Source organism: Lacerta agilis, chromosome 1, assembly GCF_009819535.1.
Source record: "Lacerta agilis isolate rLacAgi1 chromosome 1, rLacAgi1.pri, whole genome shotgun sequence".
Classification (NCBI taxonomy): domain Eukaryota; kingdom Metazoa; phylum Chordata; class Lepidosauria; order Squamata; family Lacertidae; genus Lacerta; species Lacerta agilis.
This window is the reverse complement of record NC_046312.1, coordinates 117,732,719-117,754,082: the sequence shown is the minus strand read 5'-3', so window position 1 is coordinate 117,754,082 and position 21,364 is coordinate 117,732,719. Positions and strand designations below refer to the sequence as shown.

Sequence of the window (21,364 nt, the reverse complement as noted above, 5' to 3'; positions counted from 1 at the left end):
GAAAAGCGGGAATTTCATCAGATTATCAGCATTTTATAACAGGGTTGCTGTTCCTCTCACCATTGGTTCTTGCAGGTGTGCCTCATGCATAGCTGTCAAGTCTTCCTTTTTTTGCGGGAAACTCCCTTATTCCAAGCCGTTTCCCACTGCTATCCCTGATTTTTTTTTTATATCCCTTAAATTTCCCTTATTTCGAAGGGAATATTCCTCTCCCCAGGCACATCTCTACCCTGTGGCGCCAGTGGCACAGGAAACCAGGGCCGGGCGGCAAGCTGAGTGTCCGGGAAGGAGAGTTGGAGTCCGGGGAGAGCAGAGCTTCTCCCCCTCTGCAATCCTAGAGCGCCGCTGAGGGAGGAGGAGGAGCCGGAGGAGGAGGAGAGTCCACCACCCACCCACCTCCCCGCCCGCGCAGCTGGAGGACCATGCTAGGGAAAGAGAGTGTGGTTAAGAGCGGTAGACTCGTAATCTGGGGAACCGGGTTCGTGTCTCCACTCCTCCACATGCAGCTGCTGGGTGACCTTGGGCTAGTCACACTTCTTTGAAGTCTCTCGGCCCCACTCACCTCACAGAGTGTTTGTTGTGGGGGAGGAAGAGAAAGGAGAATGTTAGCCGCTTTGAGACTCCTTCGGGTAGTGAAAAGCGGGATATCAAATCCAAACTCTTCTTCTTCTTCTTCTTCTTCTTCCCAAACTTCCTGCCCCACGTTCCTCAACATCCAGCTGCCAAGCGCGCGCTGAGTGTGAGGAGCGAGGAGAGAGCCACGTCAGAGACCCTTTAAAGTTCTCCTGGATCTGAAAGCGAGCTATCGTGCAGTGCAGGAGAAAAACACTGAGAGGTGGGCTCCGTGGGTTACCTGTGAAGCCGCCTGGACCTTTAACTCCCACCCCACCCCACCCCACCCGCGTGTGCAAAACGTAAAAACAAAAAAATGTAAAAACAAGCTGATTCCCGGACCGTCTGCGGGCCACATTTAGAAGTCAATTGGGCCGCATCCGGCCCCCGGGCCTTAGTTTGGGGACCCCTGGCATAGGACTTGCCTGTGACATTGCAACAAATTGATTTATGGCCCTGAGTAATAATAAACCTCCACCGTTCCTGAAGCTCCAATCCTAGGCAAACAGACCTGGGAGTAAGCCCCAGTTGAATGCAGCGGGACTCCTTTCCGAGTAAACATGCATAAGGTTGCGGTGCCAGGTGTTGTTATGTGTATTCACTTGGGAGTTGGCACCAGCGAGTTCAGCGGGACTTAACTTCTGCTGCGTCAATGCGCAGAGGATCTTACTGTAAGGAGAGTTCGTTTTCCAACTCGCCGTATGCTGTTCTTTGTATCTCTTCCCACACACCCTTCAACAATCTGTGGTTTGTTTACAGAGGAAAAGGGAGTGTGAGCCTCTTCCGGTGGTGGATTGCCTGCTTGGGGTTTGGTTTTGGGATTATTGTCATTTGCTTGGCCCTGTTTTTGAATCGGAACACAGGGGCTCAGAATCCTCAGTCCAGACTCAAGCTCAGGCAAACGCAGACCACTGAATACATAACAGGTTTGGTTCAGGGACACATTCCAGCCAGGCAAAATCACTTCAGGGGATGCATAGGTTCAGGGCTATTGGGGGGGGGGGAGGCAGCCCTGGGAAGAGTCCTAAAAGCCAACCAGGGGCCCGGAGAGCTGTGAAATCCAAAACCACCTCCTTTTCCCAGCCCTCCTTGCTCGTGCTAAGCAAATCTGGTTTCGGAATATTCTAACTCCGCAGGGTTGTGGTGACCCAGGGTACATTTCCAAAAGAGCTTCAGACAAAAAGCATCCTAATTGTTCATCAGTGTGCATTTATGCCTATCGGTGACCAGCTAATGTCAAGCAAGCCGAGAGAGAGAGAGAGAGAGAGAGAGAGAGAGAGAGAGAGAGAGAGGTGCTCTGCAGCCTAGAACTGTATGAGTCACAACACGGCGGCTGCTGTTCTTAAATGCTACCAGGCTAAAGTTGGGCAAAGATCCAGGAACAGGATGCTGCTGCAAGGCAAGGTGTGACAGAAATTCTGCCAATCAAAATTAGCAAAAAAAAAAAAAAAAAGTCTGCATACATTCCTTCCCATATTCAAAAGAATCAATGTTGGGTTTGTTTGTGATTACGTTCAGATCCCTCTTCTCCTCCAAGGAGCTCAAAGCTGCATAGTTCTCCCCATCGCCATTTTCTCTTCAGAACAACCCTGTGAGGTAGATTAGGCAAAGAGAATGTGACTTGCCCAAGGTCACCCAGGGAGCATCATGGCTGGGCGGGGATTTGAACTCTGGTCTCCCAGGTCCGAGTCCAGCGCTCTTCCTTCCTCTCTTCCCAATTCCTGTTTCTGTTGTGTAAAAAGAAAAGAAAGATATATATAAATATTTTTTTAAAAAAATAGTATTTAAAAAGGAAGGAAGGTTGTTTATTGCACTCTTCACAAATGTGTAACTATTGTGCAGCTATGTGTAGCTATGAGCCAGTCCCAGGGTAGTGGTTAGAGTGTCGGGCTCCAACCAGGGAGACCAGGGTTCAGTTCCCCACTCGGCCATGCAGCTCACGGGCGACCTCGGGCCAGTCACTCATCCTCAGTCTAACCTACCTCACAGGGTTGATGTGATTAAATGAGAAGGGGGAGAACCATGTAACCCACATTGAGCTCCAAAGAGAAGAAAGGAGGGATAGAAATTCAATAAATACATTAATATGGCTTCAAGATGACCATCCCTTAAATATAAATGTGGATTATTTATAACAGGTAGGGAATTTGTGGTCCTCCACCTTTAACATTCGGGGGGGGGGGAGGTGCCGGTACTGTGTACCCTTGAGAACCAGGGGATGCAGGTGGTGCTGTGATCTAAACCACTGAGCCTCTTGGGCTTGCCGATTGGAAAGTCAGTGGTTCGAATCCCGCAACAGAGCTCCCGTTGCTCTGTCCCAGCCCCTGCCAACCTAGCAGTTCGTAAGCATGCCAGTGCAAGTAGATAAATAGGTACCGCTCAGGCGGGAAGGTAAACGGCATTTCCGTGTGCTGCTCTGGTTTCGCCAGAAGCGGCTTAGTCATGCTGGCCACATGACCAAGAAAGCAACCTGTGGACAGACGCCGGCTCCCTCGGCCTGAAAGCGAGATGAGCACCGCAACTCCATAGTTGCCTTTGACTGGACTTAACCGTCCAGGGGTCCTTTACCTTTTTTTACCCATAAGTACCCCCAGAAAAAAATGCACTGCTGACAATATGGGCCAGATCAAGGCCGGGGGCGGGGGCGGGGACAGTTGTCTCCCCTTTATCAATACAGTGGTACCTCGGGTTACAAACTTAATTCGTTCCAGAGGCCATGTTCTTAACCTGAAACCGTTCTTAACCTGAGGCACACTTTCGCTAATGGGGCCTCCCACTGCTGGTGCGCAATTTCCATTCTCATCCTGGGGCAAAGTTCTCAACCCAAGGTACTACTTAGGGGTTAGTGGAGTTTGTAACCCGAAGAGTTTGTAACCCAAGGTACCACTGTACATGGTCTAGCCTCAGGGTCTTTATACCAGCTACCATGGGAGACTCATTAACAGTAAAATCCTTTTCTGACACGAGTTTGGCTTCAGCTGCACAACGGATAATCTGAGAATGATAAAAGAAAGCTAGCAATTGCTGTGTTGAATTCTACCAAAGGGATTCCAAATGAGCCAGACGTAGGAGCTCTGTTTGTAAGGGAAGAACAAGGTTGCCATCTGGGGTTTTCCCTGAGCATTTCTGAGACATAACAACTGCTGGAGGTTTTAATCGAGCAGAAGTTTAGGATGTAGGTTCTGATTTTGATTCTTCTTCCTGGCATGTAGATACTGTTTGGAAGGTGCAATTTTGTGCCCTGGATGGGTAAAATAAATATCAGAACCACATAGCTAACAAATTTTAAAGGGAATAGGACCAGCTGTGTAGAAGTGAGGCTGTAATGCGGGATGTTGCCTTGCAGTGTTTTGGTACTTCGATTTCACAGACTGTTCCAGAGGGAGTCAATAGGACTTTGCAGGTCCAGCCCCAGGAACTATCTAGTAGGGTGTTGCAGGGTTCAATCTCTCTTATGCTAACTAAGATTTAGATGAAGTCGCTGGGCTTGATTCTTCAGATGATTGAAGTGTGTCATCATCGATGTTCCAATACAGCACGCCCAACCCCATTAAAAATTCAATTACATTTATTTTCCCTATTTTTCATTTTACAATGTTTCTACAACAAAAATTAAATCTAAACAAAAACCAGCCTTTTCTACGACTTCCCTCCCCTCTGCGATTTCTTATTTACTGCATAACCAATTCCAACCTATTTGTGAATTTACCCTGTAATCTTTTTACTCTGTAAGTTTTTTTTTACTGCTCGTGTTTATGTCAATCCTGCCAATGTTTTCAATTGTTTACACTTTGTCTACATATATTAAACAATTCCCCCTCCCCCGTCTGTTAAAAAAGGTCTCTCATCTTGATCTCTTATTCTTCCCGTAAGTTTCAACATCTCTACATATTCCATCAGTTTTAATTGTCAATCTTCTTTTGTTGGGACTGTTTCTTATTTCCATCTTTGGCATCAGGGTGTGTGTGATTTAGGAGAGCTGCTGGATTCTGATGATGTGCTGTGGACAGGAGTGCTTTTTTTCCAGCTCAGGCCGGTATGCTAACTATACTCTTTGCTTTGATAAGAGATCGGCACATCCAATTTTGCCGCCTGAGTCGAAACAGGGATGTGTCCCTCCTGCCACTGCCACCCCACCGCTTACTGGGGTTGTGCGAATAAGGGAGCTGCTTCCTCTGATGCTCTGCCCCATCCCCACCATAAATAGGTTAATAGCTGAAAAATCCCCTTAAAACCCTATTCATGCATATCATGCAAACTATGTCAGCCATTGTTGTTGTTGTTGTTGTTCAGTCGTTCAGTCGTGTCCGACTCTTCGTGACCCCATGGACCAGAGCACGCCAGGCACGCCTATCCTTCACTGCCTCCTGCAGTTTGGCCAAACTCATGTTAGCAGCTCCGAAACACTGTCCAGCCATCTCATCCTCTGTCGTCCCCTTCTCCTTGTGCCCTCCATCTTTCCCAACATCAGGGTCTTTTCCAGGGAGTCTTCTCTTCTCATGAGGTGGCCAAAGTACTGGAGCCTCAGCTTCAGGATCTGTCCTTCTAGTGAGCACTCCGGGCCGATTTCTTTGAGAATGGATAGATTTGATCTTCTTGCAGTCCATGGGACTCTCAAGAGTCTCCTCCAGCACCATAATTCAAAAGCATCAATTCTTCGGCGATCAGCCTTCTTTTACCCATAAGCACCCCTTAAGTCAGCCATTAACAACAGTTATTAATACTACACAGATGTACTGTATGGTTTTTAATCTGTGTAGAAGCCAGCAGCATTGTATGCACTTCATAAAAAGATATATTAATACAATACAAAGATATATTAATACAATAAAAGCATTCATGTTCTCCGGTGTACTGGTGTCTATCTAATCCACGGAAATTCCAGCAAAGTGCGCGCTCGTATACACACACGCGCACGCACAAAACTTGTAGGATACCATTTGCATTTAACAGCTGCGTTGCAAGCAGAAATTCAGCAGATGCAACTTTCTCCATCATTGCAAGATGGGGAAGACCTGCTGTTGAACTTCTGATGCTATGCTACAGTTTAAAAATATAGTTTGCAGGGGACTGGGGAGGGGGGGGGGAGACAACAGCCCTTTCAGTCTGTCCATGGCACAGCTCTGTGGTGCAAGTGTTGCACACACCATCAGTGGGCACTGACAATAGGGACAACAGCCGAGTGGTGCAGCGAGGGGCGTAGCAAGGTAAATTGGTACCTGGGGGTAAAAAAAAAATTCTCCCCCCCCCCGAGGCATGGGAAGGTCAGGTGGTACCCGGTGCGGAAAATTTCTTGTCAACCCCCCCATTTATCCCCCCCCCCACAAAAAATGGTTTTACGTTATTTCATATTTTCTTACAAAGGAATAATAACAAGTAATAATAATAAAAAACTTTTATTTATATCCCACCCTCCCCAGCCGAAGTCGGGCTCAGGGTGGCTAACATCAGATACATAACGTTGGTATAAAATCAAACAATAATTAAATTACCTCCTAAAAACATCTCAAAATCAAATTAAAGTCTAATTAGATGGCTTTCCACAGGGTTAGGGTTGGAAACAGTAAATGTTCTCTGAACTGAAATTTCAGCCTTCATGACATAGGAAAACAGCCAAGTGAACAGCTATTTTGGTGGAGGAGGGTCAAGATATTAACCGATATGCATGAAATTTCATATATAGCTATATAATCCCTAGTATAGTAAAATAAGACCTTCAGAGCAGGCATTAAAAAAATAAATAAAAAAAAAATCCCCCCCCAAAATTGTTCCTTGATAATTTGTCACCCACTCCATTATGGAACCCAGGGCGGGCCGCCCCCGGCCCCCCTTGCTACGCCCTTGGGTGCAGCGATAAAACCGCTAGGACATTTGCTTGTTGTATTTCCTTGGTGGTGAGAGAGGTTGGGGGTGGCTTAGGGTGTGGTTGGTTGTCTTTGGTTGGCTGTGGTGAGAATTGGTTTTGTGTGTGAGCGGGGTGCGAGTGTGTATTTTTGAATCACCCATACAAGTAACACTGACACAAAACCCCACACATTCACTAAATAGAATAATAGAAGCATAACGACCGAACTTACCATTCCCCCCTCCCCGTCTTTCCCCCTCTTTTCTTCCTAATGGTTCAAACCAATTCATCAACCAATAACCTCCTTTTGTGGTTCACCTCCTTTGTAATGTTTTATTTTGAAATATTTTAAGAAAATATTTTAGTTTTCTGTTAATTGTATACTCTACATTTGACTTTCTTCAGACTGTTTTATTGCTGTTTTAATATTCTGTAAGCCGCTTTGAGATTTTACTTAAAAATGTAAAGCAGAATAAAAATGAAATTAATAATAACTTATACATTGACAACAATTTAATGAATGAACCATATGTTGTAGATATTACTCCACATTTATTATGCTATTTTTGTGATATACAAATGACACCAGAAAACTTGGTATACTTATTTGTATAACATTATTCGTTTATAATACTCCCCCCCCCCCGAAAACCGCTAGCACATTTGCAAAAGCTAAGCAGGGTTTGGTATGGTTTCAAATTGGATGGGAGACCACTTTGTTGAGGAGGTTGGATTTAGATGACCTTTGGCATCCCTTCCAACTCTATAATTGGGCAGGAAAGCAGAGAGTCCTGGGTGGGGGAACCAGGGGGGAGAAGGGAGACAGTCGTTAATCAGAGAGGCCTCCAGGTGGCGCTAATGCCAAGAAACAAGGAGGCCTCCCACGTCATAGAGAAAGGGAAAGCAGGTGATGGAGAAAAATGTTTCTACTCGCTTTCCCAACAAGTAAGGCATTTTTCCAATTTCCGGTTTCAGGGATAACACTTCTGCGTGCAGCCGAACTCCTCCGTATTAGGGCGGGGAAGAATAATGGCGTTGGAAGGGATCCCCAAGGGCCATCTAGTCCAACCACCTGCAGTGCAGGAATCGCAACTAAAGAGTGGGCAATGGGATAGATCAGTGTTTCCCAACCTTGGTTCTCTAGCTGTTTTTGGACTACAACTCACGTCATCCTTAGCTAGCAAGCTCAGCGGTCAGGGATGATGGGAATTGTAGTCCAAAACACTGGAATAGATCAACCTTTGCTGCAATCTCTTGAGAGCCCCATGGACTGCAAGAAGATCAAACCTATCCATTCTCAAAGAAATCAGCCCTGAGTGCTCACTAGAAGGACAGATCCTGAAGTTGAGGCTCCAGTACTTTGGCCACCTCATGAGAAGAGAAGAATCCCTAGAAAAGACCCTGATGTTGGGAAAGATGGAGGGCACAAGGAGAAGGGGACGACAGAGGATGAGATGGTTGGACAGTGTTCTCGAAGCTACTAACATGAGTTTGGCCAAACTGCGAGAGGCAGTGGAAGACAGGAGTGCCTGGCGTGCTCTGGTCCATGGGGTCACGAAGAGTTGGACACGACTGAACGACTAAACAACAACAACAACGATGAGAGTGGGGTGGGTTTCTTGGGGGGGGGGGGGGTTGGCTGGAAACGCAAGCGAACCTCTGTATCCCACCTGCAATATGAGCAGTGGGCTCCACTGCAGGGCCGTCGTGAGCCTCTGCCTGTCCGCAGCAACGTGGAGGCAACAGCACTGGGCTACACTGAAGGGCTGTTCTTGTGTGCAGCTTCCCGTGCAATCTTAATAAGCGCATCTGGGTTCAACGGGACTTGATTCAATGCGAGAGAGTGTGTGTAGGGTTGCAGACTCAGCCTGACCCCAAAAATGTAGTGTATCAAGAATGGGCTACACGACAGGACTGTCGTAAACCGTTCCTGCGGTCAAGGCCAAACTCCCTTGCAAAAATATTTAAAGGCTTAAAAAAATAAAAATTCGCGCAAAATTATACCCATTGCCGCTGTCCAGCCGCAGCTACGTCATAAGGTTTTTCCCATTGATACCTATGGGCAGCTCTCACGGTCAGGATTGTGTTGCCAAAGTGAACTCGGAAACGCCGCATCTGGGCTATGAGATGCGGCTCTTTCCTTTCTCTTGATCTCTTGCTTCCTGACCCGCTCCCCGGCCTCTCTAGGCCGCGCAAACTCTGTGCTCTTAACAAGTTTTCCAAACGGTTGACGAGCTAAGAGTCAGCTGCGCGCGCGCGCAGCCGCTCAGCTGCGTGATGTCATCACCTCGCGCCTTGCCGGCCTCCTCTCCTCCTGTCCTCATACCTGTCGAAGCCGTACGTTAGTGGGCGAGAGAGAGAGCGAGCGCCGGTGGCGGGATGGGGCTGCCAACTTTGGCTCCGGTGTTGAGGCGGAAGCTTCCCAGGTTAGACGAGGCCGGCGGCACTGCGAGTGGGGCGAGAGCCGAGAGCGGCGTCGAGAAGCGCAGCCCCGCCTACCTTTCCTCAGGAGTAGCCTTGAACGCAGTGGGAGCTTACTCCCGAGTAGCGGGGCCTGCGCTGTGTAGCTTTCGCTGAACACATTTATTATTACTTCAACCAGGCCATTGGATTACTAACAGTCCTGTTAAATGTGTTTGAGGGAAGGATGTGTGTGTATTATTTGTTTTGTTCTTGTACTTTATTTTTACTAAGTAGTTTTGTGGTTTTATTCCATGAACCGCCCTGAGATCTTAAAATGAAGGGAAGTATACAGATTGAATAAATAAAAACAACAACAACAACAGTAATGAAGGTAAAGGACCCCTGGACGGTTAAGTCTAGTCCAAGGTGACTATGGGGTGTGGCGCTGATCTCCACTTTCAGGCCGAGGGAGCCGGCGTTTGTCCACAGACAGCTTTCCTGGTCATGTGGCCAGCATGACTAAACTGCTTCTGGTGCAACGGGACACCACGATGGAAGCCAGAGCGCACAGAAACGCCGTTTACCTTCCCGCCGCAGCAGTACCTAGTTATATACTTGCAATGGCATGCTTCGAATTGCTAGGTTGGCAGGAGCTGGGACAAAACAATGGGAGCTCACTCCATCATGGGGATTCGAACCGCCGACCTTGTGAGGTTCAATGGGTTTGCAATTGCTCTTTTAGCCATAAGAAGTGCATCCCAACAGTGCCTTTGACCATGAATGCCCCAGAGGGGAATGGACAGTGTTAAGAGCAGGAACTGTTTTCTAGGTCACGAAAGCTGAGGAAACTTATGGAAGACAGGAATAGGTGCTTTGGGCTGCCAAGTTTCAGCAACAAAATCTAAAATTTAAAAGAAGGCAGCTCTTTGTGGTTCATGCCCTTTGTTTTTCGACAGGTGTGTGTGCGGCGACAGGTACTTGCTCTCCTTGCGGGTTCCAGCAAGTTGCTGCACAATAAGGTCATGCTAAGGTGATCCAAGGTCAAGGGCGATGTCAGCTCATTGGCTGAATTTAAAGTTGGGGCTTTAAAGAGGGACCAAGTAGCTAAATGAGCCTTGTGAGAAGAAAAAAGTTTGGTGTGTGAGAAGGCTTATCCGGCTATGTGGAATGCTTCCTTCTTGGCTTAAAATCATTTCAAATTTATTTTTTGGACATGTTTGTGTTTATGTTAAGGTCTACCTAAAGCACAACATAGGAAACGTAATGTAGGGAAGATGTATTGTATATTCCCCCCCCCCCCGAAAGCTGGTCCATTTGTCCTAAGGTTTGCACATGAATGATGCTTATTTGTTCGTTCATTTGGTATACCACCCTTCATCTGAAGATCACAGGGAAGTTCTCAACATGAAAATACAACATACATAATAAAACAAAAACAAACCAATAGCCCTTCTCCCACAAACACATTTAAAAAGCCCTAGAATGTTAATCAGCCAACACCTGGTTGAAGAGAAAAGCTTCTGTCTGGCACTTAGAACACAATATAAAATAGATGTGAGGGGGAAACCCATGTTAACAAATAAGGAGTACTCGCTGCACAAACCTACAGTTCCCAGAGTTCCCTGGGTTGATTCATAAACTACTCTAGAATGTGTTCTTTTCCTTCTGTTTCTGCTTTAAATGTACAGTGTAGATGTGGCTGACAAAAGCATGTGCTTGATTTGCTTGACATTTTTTACATAGGCTGTAGCAGAAGATATGGCTGAATTTGATTTTCTTGTTTCAGATTGAAGCCATTCAACAGGTTACAGGTCATTGTAGAACATTTGGTAAGTGTGGAGGTCTCCTTCAGGTTGGGGAGGCTAATGTGGGTTTGGTAATGTTCAATATGTAAACTGTTTTCAGCAAGCCCATGGGGGCTTTTGAATTGTGCTCCTCCAACAACCTCTCCAGAAGGCAAAACCACAAGTTTCAAAGGGAATTTATGATACAGCAAGCCCTCAACTTACGTTCCAGGGATCTCGCCTGAAGCCCAAATCGCATTGGGTATAATGGCTGGTGGGATTGCCAAAGTCATTTCCTGAATGTCCACCCATTTTTTAATTTTTTAAAAATTATTTTGCCAAGCGCATAAAACTGAATGCACACAAGTCAAATGTGCATAAGTTGTGGGCTTCCTGTATACTGCTCACATGGGGGAAAGGCAGGAGACAAGCACTTGTGGGTGTGCATAAGCTCATACATGACTCTAAAGTAGTTTGTTAGATAGGAACATAGGGAGCTGCCTTATACCAAGCCAAACTATTGGTCAATCGAGCCCCGCATTATGTGGCAGTGGCTCTCCGGGGTTTCAGACAGAGAGTCCGTTCCAGCTGGTGGTGCCCGGAATTGAACGTGGGACCTTCTTTATGAAAAGCAGATGCTTTTGGATTCCAACTCCCATCAGCACCAGCCAGAATGGCCATATAGAATGGGATTAGCAGTAACATCTGGAGAGCCAGTTTTCCCTCCCCTTCTCTAGAGAATTTGCATGCTGGAACCAACTTGCAAATTAGCAGCTTGTTAAAAACCTTGGGTGGATCTACACACGGGAAAAAGACCCTACTATAAATAAGTCAGAAATTAAATTATTGTAACAAAAGAAAAAACCTGCTATGTAAAAATCATAGAATTTTTTTTGCTCTCTGGGGCCATCTGGTGTTGCATGTTTATAACACATTCAAAATGTTATTTTTTGACTAATGTGGCTGACTCCCTTGATTTTTTATTTTATTTTTTTGGTTTTTTGTTCTTGTTTCAAACATGCAGAGTATGTCCAAGACGACAGCTTCTTCCTCTGAGGTTCTCTTGGAAAAAAAGGGGTGTGCTGGTGTTATAACCATGAACAGACCCAAGGCTCTGAATGCATTAAATATATCCATGATTCGACAGATATATCCACAACTGAAGGTTGGTGATTTTCTTTTACCGTAAATCACTGCTGTGGGCACTGTGTGTGGATTAGAGGCCATTCAAGGGCAACACCTCGAGCAGCGGCTATAGCCCATCACTTTTTTCTACACCTCAGCCGCTGAATGTGTGAACTGCCTCTGCTGTAAACCATTGGGTTTGAGGTCGTGTGAAAGTTCTGTATGCAGCTTTTGATCTGTGATGACTCATTCACTAACAAAAGCCATGTCTTGACCTCGCATTCATTCGGCAATGAGCATGCATGTGCAAACCAAGCCAAGGGCTCTGGATGAACCAGCAATCAGATTAATTTTATGGCCATCCTGCTGATTTAATTGGGGATGTACTGGGGAGTGGGGAAGGACCTGAAAATGAGAACAGTGGAAATGCTGTTACCGGTACAGTCATACCTTGTGTTGCGTTCCGCTCTTCTCACGGACTTTCAGCTTATGAACGCAGCAAACCGGGAAGTGTTTACTTCCAGGTTCGCTGTATGTGTATACGGCAAGGTGGAAAACGAACTCTTCTTACAGTAAGATCCTCTGCACATTGACGCAGCAGAAGTTAAGTCCCGCTGAACTCGCTGGTGCCAACTCCCAAGTGAATACAGTGTTACCTCGTGTTACAGATGCTTCAGGTTACAGACGCTTCAGGTTACAGATTCCGCTAACCCAGAAATAGTACCTCGGGTTAAGAACTTTGCATCAGGATGAGAACAGAAATCGTGTGGCGGCAGCAGGAGACCCCATTAGCTAAAGTGGTACCTCAGGTTAAGAACAGTTTCAGGTTAAGAATGGACTTCCAGAACGAATTAAGTTCTTAACCTGATTTACCACTGTAGTAGGAAGGGGATGGGAAAGCCTGGAAGCAGGGCCAAGAAAGGCAGTATTGAAAGCAAGTGAATATTGCTTCAAGGGAGGGAGAAGAATGAGTGTGACCGCTCCCTCTGGAAAAAAGAAATGTCTCGAGGGGGATTCCTGTTCAAGGTGGGAATGGATATTTCCCCTTGCCATCTGCAGAGTCAACATTATAGGAAAGGGCTCAGGCTGGCTGGGGGTTTGCTTGGCTTTGCAGCTTTCCTTAAGTTAGGCAGGGGAGAGGGGCAGGGGGAGGTGAGCTGTGACTTCTGTGGACTTCCTCTGGAGGAAGGGCACGCTATAAATCAAATAAACAAACTTCACTGGGATCCTAAGAAGCCCGGGCCTTTTATTGCTCTCCTGGACTTCTGTTCTATTGCCTGGTTCATTCATGGCTCAGTAGGGGGAAGTGCAGTGTATGTGGATTCAGGGTTTCGACAGGTTACTGAGATTCATCCCAAAGGTGTGGCATTGCTGCTGTCTGCATTGAAAGGAGGAAGAGGCAAAGAGTAAGCTAGAGAGCTTTGGGGGTTCTCCCCACACCCCTTTTAGTGCTGACTTTGCTCTGAACAAGGGAATGGGTCAAAGGTGGCTGTTCTGTGTTTAAGAAGAGAGAGGTAGTATGGAGTTTCACTGTATGATGCCTTGTGTTTCCCCCCTAAATATGTATTGCTGCCATACAGATATAAAGAGGGTGGAAGCAACTTCCATTGTAGAAGCAGCCAGTGAGATAGAAATGCTGAACTTTCCCCAGCCCTGCTGTTTTTCCTTAGCCTGGTTCATTTCTGTTATCAGAGCCCACATCCAACGTGTTTTATCTTTTGTAGAAATGGGAGAAAGACCCTGACACCTTTTTAATAATAATAAAGGGAGCTGGAGACAAAGCTTTCTGTGCAGGAGGCGATATCAAAGGTAAGGTTTTGAGTATTCAAAAAGTTGAGAGTTCAAAAGTACCAGTTGCCATTGAGTACTTAAAACTTTCAAAAGCTTTTTTATGATGTCCCTCAGCAAAGACACCTGGGTAAGCTTAGCTGTCATGAGATAAGGGGGAGGTTCTGTTATGGACCAGGAACTGGTTCAGAAATGGGAAGAAGAGAATAATAATAAATGGATTGTCCTCCCATTGGAGGGATGGAGTCCCCCGAGGATCAGTGCTGGACCTGTGCTTTTTAACAGGTTCATAAATTATCTAGAGTTGGGATGAGCATTAAGTTAGCCAAGTTTGCTGACGATACCAAAATGTTCAAGGCACTTAAAATAAATTGGGAGAAGCTCCAAAAGGATCTTTCTAATCCGGGTTAATGGGCAGTAAAATGCAATTCGTTGTCGGCAAGTGTAAAGTTAGGCACATTGTGGCAATGAATTCTAATTTCGCGTATATGCTTTTGGAGTCTGAACTGGCAGTGACTGACCAGGAACAACTGGTGCTGTAGTTGATAGGTCAGTGAAGTTGTCTCAGTTTACAGCGGCTGGGAAAAGACGAATTCCATATTGGCGATCATTAGAAAAGGGACTGAAAATGAAACTGCCCATATAATAATGTTCTTAATGCTCTTATACAGACTTGTGGGGGCAACTGCACTTGGAATACTCTGTACGGTTCTGGTTGCCTCACCTCAAAAAGGATATTTTAGCATTGAAATAGTTTCCAGAAAGGGAAACCAAAATGATCACGGGGTGGAGACTCCCTTGTAGGGAAAGTTTTTTTTGTAGTGAAAGGGCATTTGTGGATTTTTAGTTAACAAAAAAAAGGAGAGCAGAGGGAGACATGACAGAGGTTTATAAGATTATCTGTGGTGTGGAGAAAGTGAACAAAGTTTTTTTTTATTATTATTCCCCCATCATAATTCTAGAATCTGGTGCCATCTGATGAAGCTGAATTTGGGAGATTCAGGACAGACAAAAGAAAGTGCACCTAGTTAAATTGCAGAATTTGGATGTCCACCAATTTGGATGGCATATATTGTGGTCATGAAAGTTTGCTGCAGTCACATTTCTTGGTATTCCAGACAGTTAAATGTTTTGGTAGCTAAATTTGACACTTGTTTTGTTTGCTAGCTATCGCTGAAGCAGGAAGAGCGGGAGAAGGGATAACACAATATTTCTTCAGAGAAGAGTACACCTTGAACAATGCTGTTGGTGCGTATACCAGTAATTTAAAAGTACAGACTTAATTTGAGTAGGCGTAGAATCATAAGAGTTGGAAGGGAGCCTCAGGATTATCTTGTCCAACCCCCTGCCATGCAGGAATATGCAGCTGCCCCATATGGAGATCGAACCTGCAAACTTGGCATTATCAACAACACACGCTAACCAACTGAGCTAGATGTAACCCTTCTTAAACCCCTTCCCTACCCCGCATTTCCACACTAGTACCTGTGTGGTTGGTAACACGTCACCATTCGTTTTAAAAATTGTTTTAAGAATAGTATTGCCAGTTTCCACTGTTTACACCAATACTCCACAGTGTTTCTTTTATACACTGGAAGGAACCTTTTTCAATCTGAGGGCCACATTCTTTTTTTTAACAACCTTCCAAGGGCCATGTGCCAGGGGTTGGTGAGGCTAGAAGCAAAAGTAGGAGGAGCAACACTCTTGTGCAGTAGGCTAGTTTCTGCACATGCTCACACTCCCCACTAGCTTTTATCCTGAGAAACAAAAGGTGGTGTTGTTTGAGAACAATAGCACTCTGGAATGAAGCACAGCGAGTGAGGAGGTGTGGCCTGGTGAGAGATGCAAGAAGCCTGGGCTCTCATTGGACCCTTGGCCCTGAGCTTCCCCACCTCTGATCTATTATGCTGCTATATTCTACATGTGGAATGCTTTGTATAGGTAGACCTGCCTGGCTTCTAATTGCAGATATTCTTTGTGCCAGGCAAATAACTTTTTATTACCCAGACTCACCACTAAGCTCTTCTTAATCACTTGATTCCCCCCCCCATCCCATCCCTGGTATTGCTAGGTGGTTTTTGTTTTTGTTTGCTTCGGTTTTACTGATCTCTTGTTCATTCCTTATTTTATCACCGTTGTGAGCTGCCCTGTGTGTGTGTTTTTTAACGGAATGACGGCATAAGAATGTTTTAAATACAGTGGTACCCCGCAAGACGAAATTAATTCGTTCCGCAAGACTTTTCGTCTTGCGGAAATTTCGTCTTGCGAGGCACCGTTTCCCATAGGAACGCATTAAAATTTAATTAATGCGTTCCTATGGGGAAAAAAGTCCGGGGGCCCCTTCCGACCGTCACCGGAGCCTCGCCGCGCCGTGTTTTAAAGCTACAGGGAGCGAACAGCAGCACTGCTGTTTGCTCCTTGCAGCTTTAAAACGTGGCGCGATGAGGCTCCGGTGGGGAGAGGCGGCGTCGGATCGCGCACGGCCATCCAAAATGGCGGCGCGATCCCACTCCGCCCCCCCGCCCCCCGGAGCCTTGCCCCGCCGTGTTTTAAAGCTGCAGGGAGTGCTGCTGTTCGCTCCTTGCAGCTTTAAAACGCGGCGCGACGCGGATCCGGTGCGCGGGGGGGCGGCGTCGGATCGCGCACGGCCATCCAAAATGGCGGCGTGATCCCACTCCGCCCCCCCGCGCACCGGAGCCTCGCCGTGCCGCGTTTTAAAGCTGCAGGGAGCGAACAGAAGCATTGCTGTTCGCTCCCTGAAGCTTTAAAACGCGGCGCCGCGCCATTACAGGGAACTGTAAAGGCTTACCTTTTTCTCCGGTCGGGAGGGGTGTTGTGCATCGCATCCATCTTGGATCGACTGTGCATGTCTGCGATCTCCAGACATGCACAGTCGATCCAAGATGGATGCGATGCACAACACCCCTCCCGACCGGAGAAAAAGGTAAGCCTTTACAGTTCCCTGTAATGGCGCGGCGCGGCGTTTTAAAGCTGCAGGGAGCGAACAGCAATGCTTCTGTTCGCTCCCTGCAGCTTTAAAACACGGCACGGCGAGGCTCCGGTGCGCGGGGGGGCGGAGTGGGATCGCGCCGCCATTTTGGATGGCCGTGCGCGATCCGACGCCCCCCCCGCGCACCGGATCCGCGCCGCGCCGCGCTTTAAAGCTGCAAGGAGCGAACAGCAGCACTCCCTGCAGCTTTAAAACACGGCGGGGCAAGGCTCCGGTGCTTACAGTGGTACCTCGCCAGACGAATTCGTCTTGCGAAAAAGAGCCATAGACGAATTCGTCTCGCGAGTCAACTAAAAACTCGCAAAACCCTTTCGTTTTGCGAGTTTTTCGTTGTGCGAGGCATTCGTCTTGCGGGGTACCACTGTATCCAAATCTTATATTCAGAAAGAGAGGAGGCACCACAGCACTTTAAAGCATGGATGGGGAAACTCAGGCCAAATGTGGCCCTCCATATCTCTCTTTGTGGCCCTCTGAAGTCTCCCCAGGCCACCTGCTTTACTGGTCCTGCTTCCCACCCTGAATATTTTTGCCCAAGTGTAGTGTGTCTCCCAACTCTGATAATGCCTCTTGCTACTTGGATGGATGACAGAGAGGGGCTTGTGTAGAAATAATCATAGTGTACTAAGGTAAAATTAGCATTTGTTGCTCCATCCACTTGCCTAGCCATACCCAACCAATGACTTGTTGCACCTGGAAAGGGTGATTTGAAGGGAATGCAGTGCTCAGACTGAAAAGGGGTCCCTGCACCTACTTTAAAGGTTAACAGATTTATTACGGCATATGCTTTTGTCTGCTGATCTTTAAGGTGCCGTAAAACTCTTGGCTCTTTGCTGCAACTGACTAACATGGCTAATCCCGGAATTCAGAGTGGAATAATTATAATTTGGTCAACAATTTGAATATTCAAGTTATATTATCAGGCTTCGCAAGGTCTTTCCTTGCAGAAGTGTGCTTTGTGCTGTTTTAAACACATATATGTCTTTTCATTTCACTTTTAATTTGTATACCACCTTCCTATATTACCAATATACAGATGAAACTCAAAAAATTAGAATATCGTGGGAAAGTCCATTTATGTAAGCAATTGTTTTCATTAGCTACTGGAGTTTAATATATGAGATAGACTCATGACATGCAAAGCGAGATGTGTCAAGCCTTTATTTGTTATAATTGTGATGATTATGGCATGCAGCTGATGAAAACCTCAAAGTTGAAATTGTTAATTTGGGGTTCTCATCAGCTGTACGCCATAATCATCACAATTATAACAAAAAAAGGTTTGACATACCTCGCTTTGCATGTCATGAGTCTATCATATATATTAGTTTCACCTTTTAAGTTGAATTACTGAAAGAAATGAACCTTTCCACGATATTCTAATTTTTCGAGTTTCACCTGTAGGTTTACAAGCTGAAGAAACAACAAAATAGACAGCAAAGATCACACACCTAATAACAATCTGATCCAATACCAAAAAAGCCACAATAAAAACATAACTTAAAAATAAGCAACTTACATCAAATGAAGCAATATTCAATAATCCATTAGAATATAATAGTAAACAGTAAGATTAAATATCAGAAAATGATAATGAAACAGTTTATACTTAACTGTTACAATAAATAATTACTAAACTATAATCAATAAAAATAACAGCAACTCACAATGCATAAAATACCACAAAACATACAAAAACACATGAAAAGATCAAATTGAGAACAAGGACACGCAACATAATTTTTTAAAAAATAAATCAATCCCTGAACTCCTCTTCACAGCTGTTTCTGCTATGCTGCTATTCATGGTCTGGGAAAGGCTCCTAGGAGGGTGGGGCAAGGCAGGTGGAAAGACTATTGCCTGATGGCCAACACAGAGTCTCTCTGCCTTCGCAGTTCTTCACCTGGAAACATCTCTCTTATGAAGACTCCACCTGGGGCAAGGCAGGTGGAAAAAGCCATTGCCTGGTGGCCAGCACAAAGTCTCTATCTACTCACGAAATGTGTTGTTTCCTTCCTGACAGGCACCTGCCAGAAGCCATACGTGGCGCTTATTGATGGAATTACAATGGGAGGTGTAAGTAGAAATATTTTCTAAGTCAATTGGCTTGGCTTGTGTTTTCATTCTGTTTTAAAGTCGCCAGTGAAGTGACTACAGGGGTTTCGAAGAGAGATGTGTGACAATAACATTGACCAGGGATAGCTCAGCATAAGACTCTTAATCTTGGGGGTTGTGGGTTTGAGCCCCACATTGGCCAAAAGATTCCTGCATTGCCGGGGGTTGGACTGGAGACCTTTGGCGTCCCTTCCAACTCTGCAATTCTATGATTCTATATTTTTAGCATTTGTGAAATGTTCTTGAGCACCTTATTTTCTGAGGGCAGTTTTCAGTCTTAGAACATTTACAACATCCTATGAGCTGAAAGAAAAGCACTTTTTCGTTGAGGACAGTGGCAGCACCAGAAAAAGGGGGCACAGAAGGGGCAAAGTATAATTCTTGCTGGGCGAGTTGTGTCACACAGAGTAAAAACTCAAAGCAAAATAGCAGCAAATGTTAATGGAAGGAGTCCAGCAATTTTTGGGGGGGGGGTTTGCTTGTTCACCCCTTTTGGCGCTGTGCATGACTGAGAAGGATCTCCATGCAGACTTGGGGATGGGTGTGTGGGCTTGAGGGTAAGGGAAGATGAAGATATTTGGCTACGTCTGATAGGACTTGAAGTGGAGTTGGTTCACATGTAGCTTCTAGCCATCAAGTGTTAAGTAATGTGTGAACTCACCATTGGTTTCAAGGATGTTTGTGTGCCCAAGAAATAGGAAGTTTTGTATACCGTTGAACAATGCAGAATAACTCAGCACATTTGTGGAAGTTGTTCTTTGTATTTGTTTCAGAATCCACCTCATAGTTTGTGTGGCGTTGATGTTTTTCTTTGTGTGTTGGTGTTCCTTGACTCACAATTGGATCGGACCTTGAAATGTGGTTGTTGACAGTAACTGCTGAGTTAAAGCCAAAGCTGCTTATCAAACATATAGATTGTGTTTGTTTACACTTTACAAATATTTAAGAATATTTGTGATGTGATTCTCATTGTGAAGATATGTATAATTAGGATCCTGAAATATCACATATAGCGTATCCATTACAAAATTCTGTACATTAAATATTTTGGTTATCTGTGAATGCCAGACAACACCAAAAAGTTATAAAGTACTTGTTGCAAATGCACTAGCTACTGGGTTTGATCCAATTGTACTTTTTTATCCATTGTTGCTTTTGATTCTGTGGATACCTCTGCTATTGGAAGAATTGGGGAGATTGTTTCTGATGATTTGCTCTTGCTCCCTGTAGTTCCCATCTGCCCTCCCCATCTTCAGGGGATTGTGGGGACAGAACAGTAGTGCAGAGGGAAGGATGGAAACTGGCAAAATGTCGTCCTCTCCCCTTCAGTTAGTGAAGATGTCTGCTGGATCAAAGACGCTGTTATGCAAATAAAAGGAATTCTTCCATTTGCCAAAGTGCACCACTGAATACAGCCCAGTATATCTGAATTTAAAAACAAACATGTCACATTTTTAACTGCTAATGCTTAAGGATCTCGCATATCTAAAGTGCATCATGGAATATTAGATGATTTAATCGTCCTTTTCCTCAGTTATTGAATCAGTCCTGCAGATGTTTCCTTGTTTAAACCATCTGTCTTTGGATGACATATGCCAGAATGGAAGTGAGGCAGAAAAAGGCAAACATCTGTCAAGATAAAATAATGTGAGGTACGAAAGGATGGAAAACAGACTACTTCCACTTAAGTCAGGCATCAGGGTGCTTTTAAGAACATTGCATTAGCTTAGAGGCCATGGTTTCATCAGAATTCACGTACATGGAATTAATGGAGGTTTGAATATCTGGTGGCCTAATGTGACCTCCTGTAAATATTTATGAAGTTGGTGTTTAGGGTGTTTTTTAAAAGCTGGTGTGCCATAAAGTCATTAGTGACTTTTGGTTTATGCCTGCATTTTGTAAGCAAAGTATAAGCTGTGCAGGGAAGTGAATGTAGTTTGGGTATCTTTATCTTTTTGTATAGTTTGTACAGTTTGGGGATTTCTGAGAATATTTCTTCTTCAAATATTCCAGTGTCTGCTTTTCAACAGTGAGAATGTTCTGTTATCACTGCTGAATATAATAAGTGGTTAACTGCATCCTTCTGGGATCCAGAGCAAACATGTGTGAAGTGTTTGATGCTTTAAAAATCCTTTCTAGAACGTGTGTATTCCTAATTTTGCAGAGGGTTATATTAAACGTTACTCTATTATCCCTCCCCCCCCCCATTTCTAAATCGATCTCAAAAGCAACATAAAAGCTTAGTACTTTTCATGCTATGCAGTAAAAGCTATATTAAAGAGGGTCATTTAAGGAACATTTCAGAGCATTGATTTTTGAGCAAAAGTATAACAAGTTTGTGGCTTCTACATGTGGTTTCTTCTGTTGGTGGAAAGCGTGGATTGTCCTACGAACCAGTAATTGGATTTGGCTCTGCTTGAGAATAATAAAAGGAGCATATCATTCATTTGTAAAAAGTACGAAGTCATTTCAGAGGCTGCTTGACATGTGTACCCATCTTGCTGCATTTCAAAATGCCTTCACAAAAGATGTTTCTGGAGTTTGTGGAATACACTTTTTACACCCACATCTAAAAAATGGTTCATCGGGGGGTTGGCATGGTGTGAACCTAACGTAGGTGGTATTCAGCTAAACAGGTGCAAGGATGTTCTATGCTCAGGGTTAGGGAAACCCCTGGACTATATT

At 45.1% G+C, this 21,364-nt stretch overlaps 1 protein-coding gene across 4 annotated transcripts in view; it reads left to right on the top strand.

The window, feature by feature from the left end:
• Positions 1 to 7,352: 7,352 nt before the first annotated feature.
• Positions 7,353 to 21,364, top strand: part of HIBCH (3-hydroxyisobutyryl-CoA hydrolase) — a 51,299-nt gene continuing 37,287 nt past the window's right edge. Inside the window, exons 1-6 of one of the 4 annotated variants that reach the window (XM_033168709.1) lie at positions 7,353 to 7,402; positions 10,647 to 10,689; positions 11,669 to 11,809; positions 13,494 to 13,578; positions 14,725 to 14,805; positions 18,588 to 18,640. In XM_033168709.1, the coding sequence (XP_033024600.1) occupies positions 7,368 to 7,402; positions 10,647 to 10,689; positions 11,669 to 11,809; positions 13,494 to 13,578; positions 14,725 to 14,805; positions 18,588 to 18,640 (438 nt within the window). In that variant the 5' untranslated portion in view covers positions 7,353 to 7,367. Of the gene's footprint in view, positions 7,403 to 8,813; positions 8,884 to 10,646; positions 10,690 to 11,668; positions 11,810 to 13,493; positions 13,579 to 14,724; positions 14,806 to 18,587; positions 18,641 to 21,364 lie in introns of those variants that run through there. The other 3 variants (XM_033168701.1, XM_033168715.1, XM_033168722.1) reach the window with 3 other exon arrangements.